Below are 16,453 nucleotides of genomic sequence, written 5' to 3'. Positions count from 1 at the left end.
CAGCAGTGCAATATGAAACAACAGTAAGAGAAATCAACATTAACATCATCAGACCCCCTTCTCCCACCTACAGAAAGACCCAGCAATGACATTGCTCACTTGTTGTCATGAACGCAGTCAGGCAAACATGCCCACCTATTGCCCACCTGGTTTTTATGCATTTTTGCTTCTTGGGCTCTTTTGCACCTACCACAAAAAAGCTGAGCTGCCCAGCTGCTGCATGAGCAGTTCCTCCCCCTTTCCCCCCGGTGCCCGGGACGAGGCAGGCCAGGCAGGGCTGAGCACCAGACACAGCTTCCCCCATCCTGCCCACGGTGGGCACAAAACCCACCTGCACTTTGGGGACACAAGCCAGACCATGCCCCTCTCCTCTAATAGCCAAGGTTCAGAGCAAAGCTTGAGAGGTTGGAGGCCATTTCATATCTTTCCTCCCAAGGCGTGACAAAACCTTCCCGTTTCTGTCTATTGTTGAGCTTAGCTTAGTTCACAGACGACTTTCAGGATGAATGAATGCTAGTGAGGAGGGGTGAGGGGCTAGTTGGATGTAAGGTTTGTATCCAAGATCTCTAGCCAGAGCTAAGTAAAACCTCTGGTGTTTCCCAGGCTTATGTTCATTGGCCCCAGATGATGTTCCATGCCTGTAGCTGGCTTCTGTGCATCCTATTTTTAATCTGACTGTTTACCTATCTATTGCCCACCTAGTTTTTTATCCAGAGAAATCCTTATAAAGAAACAGTAGATACATTAGTGGATCTGAACTAAAACTCCAGAGGCAAACACTCCTGCTTTGCTGAATATTTGAATATGTTATGCCATCCCCGGAGGTGCTGGGTGGCTGCACTCAGAGGCTGTTCATCCAGGACCACCACAGCCCCAGCCGCATTGCCAGACCGTGGTAAATCCTGGGCAGTGCTCTGCACTGGGCAGCAATGTTCCTGCTGCTCTTCTCCCCGCAGGAAAGCCATGGCAGCCACCCCTTTCCACAGGCTCGAGGTTTCTCCATGCACACACACACACCTCCAGCACTTCACGTAGCTAGAAACTATCCACCAATTCCTGGTCCTGTCCCTCAGCCTTCCTGCACTCCCCCTCTACTTGCCACAGCAGAAATAAGCCCAGAAGAGAGACAGACACTCTGTAACTAGGTGGTTCCCTGGAAGGACCCCATTTTACAAACGAGCACAGGATGGACAAGTTTTTTTGCAGGCTATGAAATGTGCTGTGGGCTTGAAAGGGATGCCTTGGGTTGTTGGAGGGTAATGATAAGGTGGACACTAAATGTCAGGGCAGATGGATGTGATTCTCCTCTTCCCTGGGGTTTTTGCAAGACAATGAGAGAAAGGAAGTTTTTTCCCAGACCAGAATGGCAAGGTGCAACCTGCTTGCAGGGGAAGCCAGATCACTTCATGCAATTAAAGGACCCTCATCAAAGCCACAAGGATCTCCCAATCCTCTTCTCCAGTTGCAAGAATTGCGCTTTTGTTTAAAACTAAATAAAAAATAGGGAACAAAACCTGCTACCACCTTGCCCTGCCTTTGCAGGGAATTGGCTGGTTCTCAAACCAAAGGAGTCTTTTCATGCTGAGCAGCCTTATCCCCATAGCCAGCCAGCCATGTGCTCATACCCATCCCCTGGCAGATCCACAGGAGCGCTCAGAGGCAAAGCCAGTGCTGTGTCTTTCATTGCTGAGCTTCAGGCCTTGCCCCAATAGAGTCAGACCAGCCCTTGGTGTAAAAGCTCAACTTCTGGAGCAGTTCATCTTCTATGGAGCCTGCAACAACTCAACGTGCCATCACCCTGTGGTGCCAACAGGCTCTAGTCATGCAGACTAAAGGAAAGGACCAGCTCTGCTGGGAAACTGGGCAAATTTGGCCTTAATGCCTTTCAGCCAAGGAGGATAAATAATTACAAAGAGGATGATGGACATGGTGCCACGTTTGAGAGGAACAGACGGGAAGGTGCCTGGTTGCTGCAGCAACAAGGCTGGGCTTTCGGAAAGATGGGTTTTTCTTTCTCTTTTCACCTGCCAATCTTCCCCCCACGTCAGCGCTCTGCCGCTGCGGGAGACGAGCAGTGACATTTACACTCCCACTAACAAGCTGGTTCAGTGATGGGCAGCTCTGCAGGAGAGCATCTGGTGTCACAGAGCCCGAGCAGAGAGGAGGGGAGGGTCCTCTCAAGCAGTTAGCATAATTTGGGACTTTTTATTATTATGAGCATTATTAGGGCAGGAGCGTGCACAGAAACAGCGAGCAAAGCCACGGTGAGGCATGCAGCATTTCCTACCCTTCGTGTAGGTCTGGTCCTGCATTCAATGGGAGCAATGAGATGCCACTCCTGCCCAGAGAACTTCTCTGCATGTCCTGCTGGGAGAGGGAAGGAAACAAAAAGGAAAAGAAAAAGGAGATGATGATCAAGAAGTCAAGTGACACCACAGGAGCAATTTCGCTACTCATCCTGGCTCATGACAGCAGGCTGTGCCATCAGCTATGCCCCCACAGCTCGGTGCTCCTCAGGGCCCCACTGAAGCTGCCCGTGTCTTTGGCTCCTTGGGAGAAATCTTGTTACGGTGACAGAGGTGAAACTCAGGCTGCTCTCTCCCTCCCAGCAGGTTTGCCCACTGTTCTGCCTCACTATACTTTCCTTTGCCTTCTGGATAAGACAACTTTCAGTTCACCCAAATTGTCCAAATAATAATAGTAGTAACAACAGTAATAATAGTAATAATAATAACAATAATAATAAAGTTACCGCAAAGTAAATGCAAGAAAAATACAACAGCTCTGAAATTAATTGTATGAAATAGTGGTGCAGGTCATCTCCTCTCCCTTACTGGTCGATTTGCTGCTGGCATCAGGAGGAAAGTGGAAATTAAGAACCAGCAGCCTTTCCTGGCTGCCAGACCACTCTGCCACTGCAGCCAGTTGAGAAGATGCCGTGTTGGACCACGCTGCCCAAAATGGGGCTGGAAATACAAGAATACCGTGGCCAATAAAGCTTGAAATTTATGTATTCCCATGCCTGACAGAGTCAAGGAAGCCAGGTTTCCTAAGGATCTGTGGCTGCAAGTCAAACACCCATGTGGAGTCTCTGATGCCTAGTATGAATTGTGCTGATACATTTATTTGAGTGAGAGCATTAATAGGTTTTCTCTTCTCTACAGTGTCATTCTTTTTCACAAAGCCTGGAGGTTCCTGAGATCTTGGAGATCTCCACCCTTTTGTCAAATCAAAGTGAAAGTATGGGCTGAAAATTGCTAACAAGACAGACAGATAGGCTGCTCCTCCTTCCCTGTCCCCATCCTTCCCTCTGAAAGCAGAGCATGTGCTAATCAACCACTTTTCATTAAGGAGCCAGGCTGAAAGATTAGGATGTCAAGGAGGGCAGCCCACTTCTAGTGTCTTTGTCCCTCTCTGAAGCTGGTGCAGCCCCTTCAGACAGAATTTGAAGAGGCAAAGTACCTGATGTGTTGTAACCCAGTTTTCTTCGAGTAATTGCTCTGCTTTTCTAAATCTTCACTAAAAAACTCCCTACATTTTACAGCTGGTGCTTAAAAGTATACCCAGTAATCTGCAGAGAAGAGATGACTGAACAAATGTACTGTCAAGCCTGGGGAAAAAAATGCATGAAGGCAGATTATAGAAGACTAGATAAATAATCCTTCAAATATGGAAACTGCAGAAATTAAGATGATATTTGCAGAAATATCACATTACAGATAGCACACAGGAAGCATTGGCAGGATTACAAACTGACCAGCGTATTAAGGTTATACAAGGGAGAAACCAAACCTGTCCACCAGCAGCAACCGTCACGTCTGAAGCGGTGCAACGCACGTGGTGACAGCGGCGAATCTCTTGGCAGCGATGTCAATCAGCGAAGCATGGAAAATGAGATCACTCGTGGAGTTTTTTCCAGCGACCAAAACTCTGCAGGGGTGGTCCCTAACCAAACCTCAGCATCTTTCCACAGAAGGTTCAGGGTGGAAAGTTTCTCCCCATGACACTGGAGCCTGTGGTGAGAGTTCCAGCTGGGCAGAAGCTTGGCAGCTCTCATGGACAGTGGGGCCAGATAAAAGAAAAGTAGAAAAAACCCTTTTTTAAACATTATTGACTGGAACCCTTTTTTTTCTTATTATTAAAAAAAAAAAAAGTTAAAAAAAAAAAAGAAGTTCATTTCTGGTTCAGGAAGTTTTTTTAGTTTTGAAAATTGAGATGTTTTCATGCTTTGTGGATTAACTTTTTTGCCATCAAACCCTAAGACAGCAAAAGACAGAATCCTTTTGCAAAACATACTCGCCTGAAAGACAGTGCTGGTGTCAGACAGACTGCTCTTGGATCAAAACCTTTTGTGCTCATGTTGGTGTTCAGTTTTGGACCCTTTCGGCATTGTTCCAATATAGTTTTCTGCTTCCTGAATCCTTGCCCTTCCTGAAAAGTGTGGGTTGCTTATTGTAAAACCTGCCAAGCAAAGCAAGTGAATCAATGGTCCTATAAGGGCAAGGAACAAGCTGTGCCACCCACCGATCCACGTGTCCATGGAGTAGCAGGAAACACCAAGAACCATGCAGAGGCTTCGTTACCAACTGCATAGACTTCTACAGGCATAAATATTATTCTTTAACTATGTGGCTGCATCTCAGATGATCCATATGCAGTTTTCCTCCCACATCCAGGGAGCAGGGCTGTCACTGCTGGTCAGAGCTTGGTCACTCCAACATATCTGCACTGACATGTTGGGCTTGCCCTGGGGAATCTGTACCAGCAAATAGGTATCAAGTCGATATTGCAAAGCAATGACAAGCACGGAGCAGGGGACCTCTGTCTGGTTGAACTATAGAGAAAGCATGTCCTAGAAACAGGACCCTCATGCACGGAGTTGAGCCAAGCTTTTAGGTCCTGCTGCTGCCCAGATTATCCTAACACCCCAACTCCACCTCGTCAGCATGGAGGAGAAGGTTTTGAGAGCTTCACTGAGTGACATTGGGGTTAGATGTGGGGACGCATTTCCCTAGCAGTGAAATGAGTCTTTCTGAGACTCACCTCTTCCCCAGAGAGCTGTGACGATTCATTAGGCAATTGTAAAATCAGAATGTAGCTGCTGACTGTGAGTTGTGGTCCATTAATAGCCCTATTTATTGCCAACCAAATAATTAGCTTAGACATGCATCAATGGATCTTGATTGCATATGAAATAACTGCCTTATTACACAGAAATCAAATGAGTTTCTGAGGACAGCTCAGGTGTCACCTCAACCTCAGTACTGAATAGAAAAAAAAAAAGAAAGAAACCCAGCCATTCCGATGTGTTGCTCAGCAACAGAATTTGCGGGGGAAACAATCTAGGAATGAAGGAATGAGCATTTCCAAGAGAACGGGTTATTTCAGGCGAGACATCAGAGACAAGCAAAAGTCACAGAGGCAAAGAAATTTTTGTTTTCCTCCTTTAATCAATAATTTAAACTAGGCATTTTGTGTAAAATAAGCATTTAAGTTAGCTGATTGAAAAATGGAGATCCCAAACCTTTACAAAGAGTCACATTGTTGAAGAAATATTTATTTGTTTGTATGAGGGAAACATTAGATTTACTAGGCACAGAATTAAAAATTGAAAATGCTCTTAGAAATGTCACCTGTTCATTTAAAGAGGAAGATGATATAATGCCAACATTGCTATATTGTGCAGCATCCCTCCCAGAGCAATCTCATATTAATTTTGTGTTCTCCTTCCCACGTGCCCTCCCCTCCCTCCCTTCTCCTTTCTCTTCTAGGACAAGACGAGTGCACTGAGTCTCAGCAATGTGGCGGGGGTTTTCTATATCCTCATCGGTGGGCTCGGACTAGCCATGCTGGTTGCCTTAATCGAGTTTTGTTACAAGTCCAGAAGTGAATCAAAGCGGATGAAGGTGGCAACCCATTCCCCGGCTTTTCACACCTTCTCTCTGATCCTACCCCGGCTCCAAAGCTGCCTTCAGAGACGGATGCAGCCCAGACCATGGGTGGAAAGCCAAGACATAGGGATAACGAAGTGACCGTGTCACTCAACTTGCTAGAAAGGAATGGGATCATCAGAAGCTGAGGGAGGGTCAAGTGGGCTGTAGTGGGGAGCTGATGCAAGATCAGACATGTAGCAAAATGCTAGTTCAAAATCCAGATATAGAGCAAAATCATAGCACAAACAGTAACAGGAACACATTGCCATTCCTTAAAATTAATGAAAGCAGACTATGGCAATGCATGTGCAGCATGGATGAAGTGTGCTGGGGTTGGGGTGATACAGCTGTTACTGCAATATTAAAAATTCCCCAAACACAAACAGTTAACAGCAAGATAAAACTGGGGTAGCACAGTAATGAATCAGATCCTGTTGTTCCCTTTGCTGGCACCCTGCTGGCACCATTTGCAGGTTGGCAACAGTGATATATGCTCAGAGCACTGTTGCCCTGGAACGGATGATGTGGGTCTCCAAACTCAAAATTATGGGTCTTCTTAGAGAGAAATTGGCCTCTAATGTCTACTGTATTTTTTTTTTTCCTCCACCCTGTCATGGTCTTGCAGAAGCATACTTCATATGGCTCAGGAAATTTGTTTCAGCCCTAAATTCTGGTGTGCCTAAATTTCAGAGTGTCATGTCAAGAGTGGAATAGATTTGAGAGCCTTGGGGATACACGTCTAATGCAGCATCTGTGGAACAAGTACCTCTTGACTCAGATGACTAGCAGAGGCGATCCCTTATACAGATACCATTGTGTACAAGGGTGCAGTGGGATCTGTGCTGCAAGAGTAACACGTCACTTTTCTTCCTCATCTTGACCTCTCCTATAAGCACGGAAGTCAGTATGAGTATATGAAGTATGCAGTGAGTTTCATAAAATTTAGAGAGATTTTCACTTCCCTGAGCATTGAAACCCAGAATCAAAAGGGAAATAAGCAATCATTTCTTTGGGGTTTATGTCGCCATTTCAAAACACGCTTAATGTTTTATCAGCAATAATAACATCTCTAATTCACTGAAAATGTGCAACAGCTCTTTTCCCATTGAGGTTCAGAAAATTCTACAGGCAATGAGAGGTACATTGAGCACAGGGGTAAGACAATGTGAGCAATTAATGTCCCTGAATATACAAAAATTAAATTATAATTGCAGCTACACTGCAAAGCTAGTTATATCACAAATACACTGTGAAAGCATGTCGGAATGCAATAGCTCCATAGTTTTAGTCTTAAGGAGATTCTGCCCTGCTGTTGGCTGCCCTGTGTTGCTTGAAATGGCCCACTAATTCATGTCAGTGTTAGCTTGCAGTGCTCTTGTCGTGTTAAAACCAGCCACTATGGAAAGGAATCGTTGCTCCCAGTGTTAACATCTGGTCTAAACTTGTCCCTTTGGCTGGCTCCCACTGTCAGTGGCTGCCCCACAAAGCCATTCAGCAGAACCCAGGCAAGTGCCCAGAAAGATGGGCCAGATCCCCCTCTAAACCCAACCTCTGCTCAGCAAGTCTCTACAGACCCCTGGGCGAGCTGTAGATCCCACCAGCACAGGAGGCTGCTCCATGCCTGGCAAGGCACGAAGTTGACTGTTTCTGAGTATTCCAGATTTATCTATTCGGATAATTCTTCACCTGAATATCCCAGTCCAGAAAGGATGATGGTGCCCTTACAGATAGCTTAAACACAAAGAAACCAAATTGGCTTCATCTTTTAGTTTAATTGTTCTAAACCTGTGGTTTCCTTAGATCTCCGAAAGCAAATGTTTTGGAACAGGAAGATGAGATTTGGTTTCCTGAATTAGGTTTGCATTTCCTGGTTACCTCATTCATCGCTGTAGACAAAAACATAGGCACATGCTCAGCTTCTCACATGAGGAAAGTTAAACATATGCTTGCAGTGAGTCAGAGTCCACCATACATAACAGTACTGGAGTAGTAATAGCATATCTATGGGGGAAGTGTGTATAATACCTCTGCTCAGATCCAGGATGACTGTTCTTATGTTGTAGAGTTTGAATAGTTTTTGCATATAGCACGTATGCTTTATACCCCAAAATACTGCTGAAACATTTAATTTTGAATGTAGAAGAGGTGCGAATTAACAGAGCAGATGCAGTAGGGGCATGCAGAAAGTGAGAGTCTGAATGGAGACAAGGAGGGAGAGAACAGTGTCAGAAAGACAACAATGGTTTATATTGTAATTCCTCCAACATTGCTAAGGACAGGGGGAGACCCCCCCGTCCTTCCTAAAAAGGGTTTTTGTTTAATCCCACAGCAATCAATCAACGAAGCCATACGGACATCAACCCTTCCCAGGCCGGCTGCAGCAGGAGGTAGTGGAGAAAACGGACGTGTGGTCAGCCACGATTTCCCCAAATCCATGCAGACGATCCCGTGCATGAGCCACAGCACCGGCATGTCCCTGGGAGCTACGGGATTATAATTGGCCTTTTGACCCATTGCCTGGGTGAGAGCAGGGGCAGCCCAACTCCACCCCCTCCAGAGCCAAAAACAAACCCAACACCAACAAGACAAACGATGATGACAGAAGGGACAATTGGATGGATCTTCTCGAGGAAATCAGATCTATTTCCCTTTTTATTTGCAAACAGATCCACCGGCAGGAGAACAGAAACAGGTCTGTACTGCAATAAGGAGAGTCTAATGGGATTTAACAGACTCATGAACCATCCCTGATCAAAGAACCACTGGAACACTAATGAGGACTATGCCATTTTGTTTTAACTTGGTTGTTAATAAGTCTTAGTGTGTGCAATATATATATTTTTTCTTACTAATTCCTGTGGTGTCAGGGTAACATCAGCCCTTTCCCCCTTCCCTGCTCAGTCCTTCAATCTGGTTTAGTTTGGGATGCAAACGATAATGTCTGAGCTACTGACAGCAAAAAAGAAAACCCAATAAATGGCAAGTTGAACTCCCTGCAGGGCGTCAGCATTGTTCCCTTTTGTCCATCGTGATTCTGCCTTCCGTTGTTCTGTTGTGAACTCTGGCTGTGGAGTTATTGCAACGAGGCAGACAGAGCTGCGAATGGCTCTCCCTGCAACAGGAAGGACTAGATGCGAGAAAGAACCTGAACAAAAACATGAGGCTGTTTTACAGGGGCAAAGTCATGAGTGAGTTTGGAAACCCCAGGTAACATGAGGACAAATTGATAATTCTTCAAGAGATGATGAGTGCCAGTTCAAGAGAAGAATCCTGTGCCTGGAGTGGAGAGCGTCATGCGTGGCAGACTAGAGCAGATGATTGGTCTAAGATCATGGTTGGCTGCTGTTTATGGAAGAGAGAAAGTAAATGCCGCATTCCCCTAACATGCGACTCCTGCCTAGGTTATTGGGGGCTAATAAGCAATTGTGAACCATTTCTTCATTGCTTAGCTTCTGTGTGTGCTCCCTTTTTGGTGGTCACATAAGGGAATCACCCTGAGCCAGGAACAGACCATCTCAAGACATCCAGTTCTAGATGACTGCCTATTAACCAGTAAAACGTGCTCGAAGTCGTGGGGCTGCAATGGGAATATCCCTGCCTTTTTTGCTCTGAAATCCCTTTATGGTCACTTTTCTAATTAAGAGGAACATTTTGTAGATAGTTGGCCAGAATGGCTTCCTGGAAGGAACTGCTGAAGCAAACCAAGGAGGAGACCCTACAAGAGCTTCATTCAAATGTCCGTGCCATTCGACAGCATCAAACTCAGCCTTCCCGTCAAGCTGTGGCCTGTCTGAGTACAAAGCCAAAAGTAGCAGATTCTCACTCATGTATCCTTAGGGAGGGGGAAAGAATCCACAAGCCAGGAGAGCAGGCTGCTGACCCCAAAGTCGGTATTGCAGAAACCCTCACGGCCAAGACAGGGAGCTGGGAGTCCAGCTGCAGGCATGGAGGTCAAAGGGGCAAGGATGGTTTTCCAGAACCGCACAAGAGGTTTGTTCTGTGAATCACTGGCATGGACAAACAAATGCTTCAGACCCTGGTGGGCCTGAGACACCTGCCCAGAAGTGAAGGATTCCCAGGGAGAGAGAGAAGATCTGTGGGACAGGAACCACAGTGAACCCACTTAGCTTTGTCCCATCTCACAGGTCCATCACTGATGGCAAATAAAGTTCAAAGCTTCTCATGGGACCCAGGAAATACCTGTCTGGGAACTGAGCTGCTACTGAAGTGTTCTGAGCTGCTTTTTTCTCTTTTTTTTTCTTTTTTTTCTTTCTTTTTTTTTTTTTTTTCTACAACGTAGCAAGTGAAGAGCAGGAAAAGAAGGGAGGCAGGTGAATCGAAAAGATGCAGGCAAATGACTGGCACAGGAGGATCTGTCTATGCAGCTGTTCATAAGTACAGCTGGAAGCTGCCTGAATACCAGTTTCCATAAGCGTATGAATGTGCAGAGCAATACGTTTACCACCTTTAACACCAGCCTGGTCTGAAGTATCTGTTCCATTTACCCACTTGTCATGCAACACTTTGGAGACCAGCAAGTCAGAGTTAAGGTCCTAAGCTCAGACACAGCATGTTTTGTGCCAATATGTTTTCCTCTACCTACCACTGGAAACCCTTGTGATCTTCATTTCTCATCACTGAACATGAGCTCTGTTATCAGCCACTCCAAACACCTCTTCAGGTCACTTTGTGTTGGCTATCATTATTTTTAATCTGTTTTTGTTAATTTTAACTTCAGTTCTGTGTAAGTGCTAGCACAGTGAAGGCATCCCACAAGCAGTCCTGTATCCATGCCCAAAGCCCTCGGATGCATCTCCTGACCCAGCTCTTCTACATCCTGGACCTTGCCACAGCAGTGCACCACCAGGTGCTGTGGTGGGAGCAGGCTGCAGAGACCCATCAGTGCCCCGTCATCCTCCAAAGACAGAACCATGTGGCAGCAGGTCACAGGGAGCCCGCCCGGGCAGTTGGACAGTCTCATGAGAAGCAGTGTGTCTGTGCTAGGACTGGCCGCCTGTGACGTGAAGATGTGAGATGCAGTTCTCAAAGGCTTTTGATCAGTGGAGGGGTTAAAAAAAAAAAAAAAAGATGAATAGGACAAAAGCGTGGAAAATGTTAACTTGTAATATGTATTTTTACTACACTTTTCTTAAAAATAGAGTAATGGTAAAACTCTTAAAGACATTGACATTTTTTCTCAACAGGAATCCATATTTAACAGTTTTGGCTTTCATTAAATTTTGCTCTTTGGTACCTGGATCTTTTATTTAACAGCTACATTTGTTTTAACTCTCTTTTGGTTTTTTTTTCTTTTTTTCTTTTGGCAGTACTGCAAAACATTTTGCTTTATCAAATGCAACAGTGTTTTTCTTTTCACATTCTCTTTTTTTCAAGCAACATTTTTATTGGTAATTATTATTTACACAAAAAATGAAAGTATCAGCTGGAATTTTAGCACCAAGGATCCATGATCCATTTTTCATACCTGTCCATGCCGTTTTGTGCCAGTGCTGGATGTGTGGAAATGAAAATGATGTTACCCCTCAGGCAATATTACCCAACCTGAATCAAATGAGATTTCCTTGATTATTGCTGTGTCTGACTTGTGAACAGCAGCCAAATAAACTGCTTCAGGTTGAAATTGGGAATCTATCTAATATTTACCCAAGAGTCAGGAAACTAAACATTCATTGGGTTCAAAGATAATGATTTTGCTTCATTTGGAGTTTTGTGGGGTTATTTTTTGAGGAGGGCTATTAGAGGATTTTAGCTTTTTTTACAGAGAGAAGTCAGCTCAGAGCTAATTCAGAACCAGCACTGGTCCAAAAATCCTCACCAGGATCAGCTTTCCTAGGAGTTCCCACGCTGTTTCAGAGGCTTGGACATTTAAGATGTTTCTCGCTCAGTTTTCACACAAATAACCTGCTAAATTCCTCATACAAAAGTCTGTTGAAGGTGGAAAGAGAGCGGGATTTAAAGGTCCTTGGGTGTTTTTGCAGATGCTGACAGCTGCTGAGGTTAACTATAATTAATGTCATGCTCTTACGTAGCACTTGGTGTCACAGACCTGGAAGGACTTCCCTTCCCCATATCGTCATTCCCATTTATCGGCTGGGGAAGCTGAGACGCAAAAGTGCCTTGGACCAGGCATCCCAGCTCACCCCACAGGGCAATGGTTATAGATTCAAGGTCTCCAACATTCACAAGGTTTTTTTTTTTACCCACTGGTAAGCTTTAAAGATAGAGTCAGCATGGGGCAGAATTAATATATTTTGAAAGGGGCTGCGAACACTTAAGCTTCAAAGCACAAGAGACTCCCAGTCAATGGGGCCTGAAGGAGAGGCTTCCCATGGAAGGCTGTGCTGGGTCAGCCCATTTGGGTCTTCCACAGTTGCTTAGACGTCCAGTACTGTGCTGTGGGCTTGGATCCTGTCTCAAAACACTCTTCTTTCTCAGTGGTTCACTCTTGGTTCCCAGTGAGGTTGTAGAAATGCACAAGGAATGTTCCTTTTTATCTTGGCATAAAGAGGACAAAATTCCTTCCTGGTGGCAAAGGCAACTATTCCTTGTAAGAAAGTCTCCAGCAAGGATCCAGAACATCTTCAGCAGTACCATGAAGTGCAACAGGGGATGAACACATGCATCACCCAGTCCATCCCTTTGCTGTAGGATGGTAACCCTGTCATCAGGACACAAAGCTGAGATGCTCCAAAAATATTTGGCTGGACTTGTTTGTCCACGTGCCTACCTGCTGTCAAATGCAAGGAGAGCTTACTCGTCTAAGCCCAGTGAAGGGACGAGGCTGGGGTGCATCAATGTTTGTTGTAACCCAGTGGGTACCACTAACCTGTTCAGCTCCAGCAACTCAGCCACATATCTCCATCAGAAGTTTTGGGAGACACAGGGAAGTTTTCACTTGTGCTCAGTTTTCAATGACATGGTCAGTCACTCAAGTCTCACACATGGCTCTGGATCCCCAGGAGAACATTTTTGTGCATGTTTCTAACTAGCATGTTGGTCCAGCATGGAAACCATGTCAGAGCTTAGATGACCCATCACAATGGTGCGTGGTATCTTTAGGACACTGCCACAGCATTGGAAACAATAGCACAGATTGGGGCTTAGCTAGTGGAGGTTGCTCTGAAGTCTTGGACACTGGAGGAGATGGGTTCAGGCCCTTTCCACGAGCAAAGGTACAAGATTAACCTCAGATATCTTTCAGAGACCTGTGTGGCTTGTTCTCTGGTGGCTTTTGTAGCTGCTGACCTCTCAAGCACAGATTCCCCAGCTGTCTTCATGTTATCTATGGGCACAAATCAATTTGTCAGCCACCAGGACTGGCTTTGTGTCTTGTCAGCCCACTGCTGGATGAAGCCCCCATGCTTGCATCTCTACTACCCAGTTAATTAATTAATTAACAGAAATACAGGGATGTCACTTTGCCATACACAGCTGCCCACCAGCCTGCAGGAGGGCAGGGCTTTTGGGACAAAATCCACATGCATACCCCAGCTCAAAAAATGCCAGACAGTTCCAGACAAAATTGTTTGGGCTCCATGTTGCTTCAGCTTTGTTACAAAAATGAAACCCCTCTTTCTTACACAGAGCTGCTCTGTTCTTTTCCAGGCACTTGGTCCTGACAGTTCAAGTGTATAAGAGGGATGAATTTAGTGTGCAAGGACCTGGAAAAAGTTGTCCTAGGCATGGAGGGGTAGCTTGAGACTTATCTCTCCATCAAAATCCTGACCATTCCCACTCTGGGATTCTCCACTCAGCCCTGACCTGGAGCATCACCTCCCATTTCCCGTCTGTCCATCCCCATCTCTCGATCTATATATCGATCCCACCCTCAGCACTGCCAGCTACCCTTCTCCAGGACCTGGAGTAGGCTCTGGGCATGTGTATGGTGGTTGTCTTACTGCAGATAAGTCTATATCACCATATAGCTTTAGAAACAAGTGAACATACCTTCCTTTGGGATGGGGGCAGAGATGTGAATCCAGCTCCACACTGGGTAGAAGTCATCCCATGAATAATCACACTATATTCAGGTAGCAAGGAACCTTTTTGCAAATGGGGTGTTATATGGAGCCACAATCTTGCAAAGTGCTAAGTTATCTGGCTGTTCCCAGAGCACTTAAACGAATCTCCCTTTTGCTGGTGCACACTTATCCCGAGGAGGCATCACTGTCTGGCTGCCAGGAGGTACAATTGGCTTGGGGATGGAGAGAGGGAGGGTGCTGGGCATCATCTCCACCGAGCTGGTACCCGAGTGGATTCACCTGCTGAACATGTGCAAGGGGAGAGCTGTATCTAGAGCAGGGAAACATGGTTATCCTCACCCCCAGAAGAGATATTAAGAAGTGTAATTAGCCAATGTTTGCACATCCCTTTCTCATTCACTAATTATATAGTACACACATACACATATGCATACACAGATATTAAGAGATGCTTTCGATGGCCCAAATTAGCTGTCAAGGTACCTTTTTGTTCCTAGGGATCAATATGGTATAATGTAACAGCCACAAAGTATGTTCATTACTCTGCAGGGCTGGTTTAACATGCTCTCTGGATCCCTTTGGCAGTAATTCCTCCTCTGTTTGAGCTGGCATCAAAATTAATGGCATGTCGTGTTCTCTAAGTCCTGACTCTTTAGATGAAAGGTACATGGTGTTGTTCGCATCAGTATTACAGTGTAATAAATCAATGCTTTCCCATTGGAAGGATTTCAGACGATTTCGCAACTTGCTCTCAGGAACTCAAAAGACAACCTGTCTGCCAGGCCATGGGCTGATAAAAGAAAAAAAAAAAATTAAAATCCATAAAAACAGAAGAAGGAGGGAAAAACCCCCAACATTTCATTGCAGTATTGTTACCTGCTTCATGTAGGATGCTGGAGCCAGGGCAGCAACGCCAAAGTTTCATCAGGCCCCATCGCACAAGGAGGTGCCCAGCTCAAGGGAGCATATGCCCTGTGCTGAGGTTACAGACAAAGCTGACAGAGGCTGGGAGGGGGAACACAGCTTGGCTTCACTTGACCAAATAGGAGCAGAGACAAAAGTAGAGTTTGCCTTCTGATTGCCAGATCCTAGAACTAACTGCTCCCAATTTTCAGAAAAGCAGCTGGAAAGGGGAAGAGGAGAGAAGACTGAGCATGCCAGGGCAGAGCATCCAGCAATCCACCGAAAGGTGCCCACAGAGTAATTGTCCCAGCTTCTTCGGTAGCTGCTGCCCAGAGTGCAGTTCACTTAACGACATCTTTACCAAGTGAAACTTAAATTCCCCTTCTCCCAGGAGCACATGTGCGAGACGGGAAGAGGCTGAACTTGAAAGGGGAGCCGTTTTGTTGCCTCAGATTAGCTCAAACTGTGTGACAAGCTTTCCTCACTTCAAAACCAATGTTGTTAACCTTGAAATCTGCATTATTAATATTTCAACATGAGTCCCATCAGGAGCTGTCGAAAGAGCTCTCCTGGACTTGTGACAGCTCGTCCTGTTTGATTCTAATCATATATGAATGCATGAGTTAAGAAGACATCATTAAAAGTACATTAAGTTTAATTATGCTAGCAGCCGCAGACAGTGGGAGCATCAGCTTAATGCAGAATGCATAATTAGATCAGACCTTATCCATTAGATTCATATTTGTTAAAGAAAATGCTCCTCATCTATAAGTGTCACTGCAAAGTGATCCATAGGATTTAGAGGAATGGAACAGTTTTCTGGGGGTTACTGCCCTCCCACCCCCTCTCAGGTCCTCCCTGCCCATCATCCCTGTGCTGGCTGAGCCCTCGCACATCCAGTTTAACAAAAGCACAACAGAACAAGAAAATCTTCCACCCTGGCAGACAAGCCCTGAGGATGTGCTGAGGGGGTTTAAGCCATTATGGACCCAGATCTCCTTTGCAAGGAGCTGGTGCCACCAGGGTGGTCTGTAGATGCAGGATTGCACCCAGTCCGGGTGGGTGTACGGCCTCACAACCCAGTTAGACCAGTGCAGCAGAGCTTGGGGATGGAAATGTGTGGTTCCAGCATGGCTGATGCTCTTTCACAGACTCCAGCTGCTGTTGGCTGCAGAGTGGATTGGGACAACTTTCCAAACAAAACAAAAAAGGACAGAAATAAACCAAAATAATGAAAACAAAAGTGTTTCAGCTCCTTCCAGGGCTGGTCCAGCTCTCTCCACTAACACCAGGAGGGCAGCGGCAGGGACCCACGGCTGTGGCAACGGGAAAGCTGGCCTGTCCCTTTTCCCAGCAGCTTGGCATTACAAACTACCCACTGCATAGCTCTGCAAAGCCACTGCATCTGAGGGAAACCACCATCACTGGTGGGCTTGAGCTAAGCCCTGAGATCAGCAACCATGGGCTGCCATCCCCATCTTCCCCCCACAGCAGGGCTGCAGGGATAACTGGTACCAGCAACCCCTCACACCGCCAAGCAGCATCACCACAGTAGGGACAACAAATCTGCCAGTGCCTGAGCCCCCCCAGGTAATCAAGTTGCTGTGGCTTGGT

At 45.8% G+C, this 16,453-nt stretch overlaps 1 protein-coding gene across 1 annotated transcript in view; it reads left to right on the top strand.

Moving 5' to 3' along the window:
* The window catches only part of GRIA1 (glutamate ionotropic receptor AMPA type subunit 1), a 128,967-nt gene extending 117,395 nt beyond the window's left edge, over positions 1 to 11,572 (top strand). Inside the window, exons 15-16 of the mRNA XM_074883658.1 lie at positions 5,772 to 5,906; positions 8,242 to 11,572. Of these exons, the coding sequence (XP_074739759.1) occupies positions 5,772 to 5,906; positions 8,242 to 8,430 (324 nt within the window). The 3' untranslated portion in view covers positions 8,431 to 11,572. The remainder of the gene's footprint in view (positions 1 to 5,771; positions 5,907 to 8,241) is intronic.
* The last annotated feature ends 4,881 nt before the right edge of the window (positions 11,573 to 16,453 follow it).

This window comes from Strix uralensis, chromosome 14 (assembly GCF_047716275.1).
Source record: "Strix uralensis isolate ZFMK-TIS-50842 chromosome 14, bStrUra1, whole genome shotgun sequence".
Lineage (NCBI taxonomy): Eukaryota > Metazoa > Chordata > Aves > Strigiformes > Strigidae > Strix > Strix uralensis.
The sequence above is the reverse complement of the archived record's forward strand: the minus strand, read 5'-3'. Positions and strand labels throughout refer to the sequence as shown.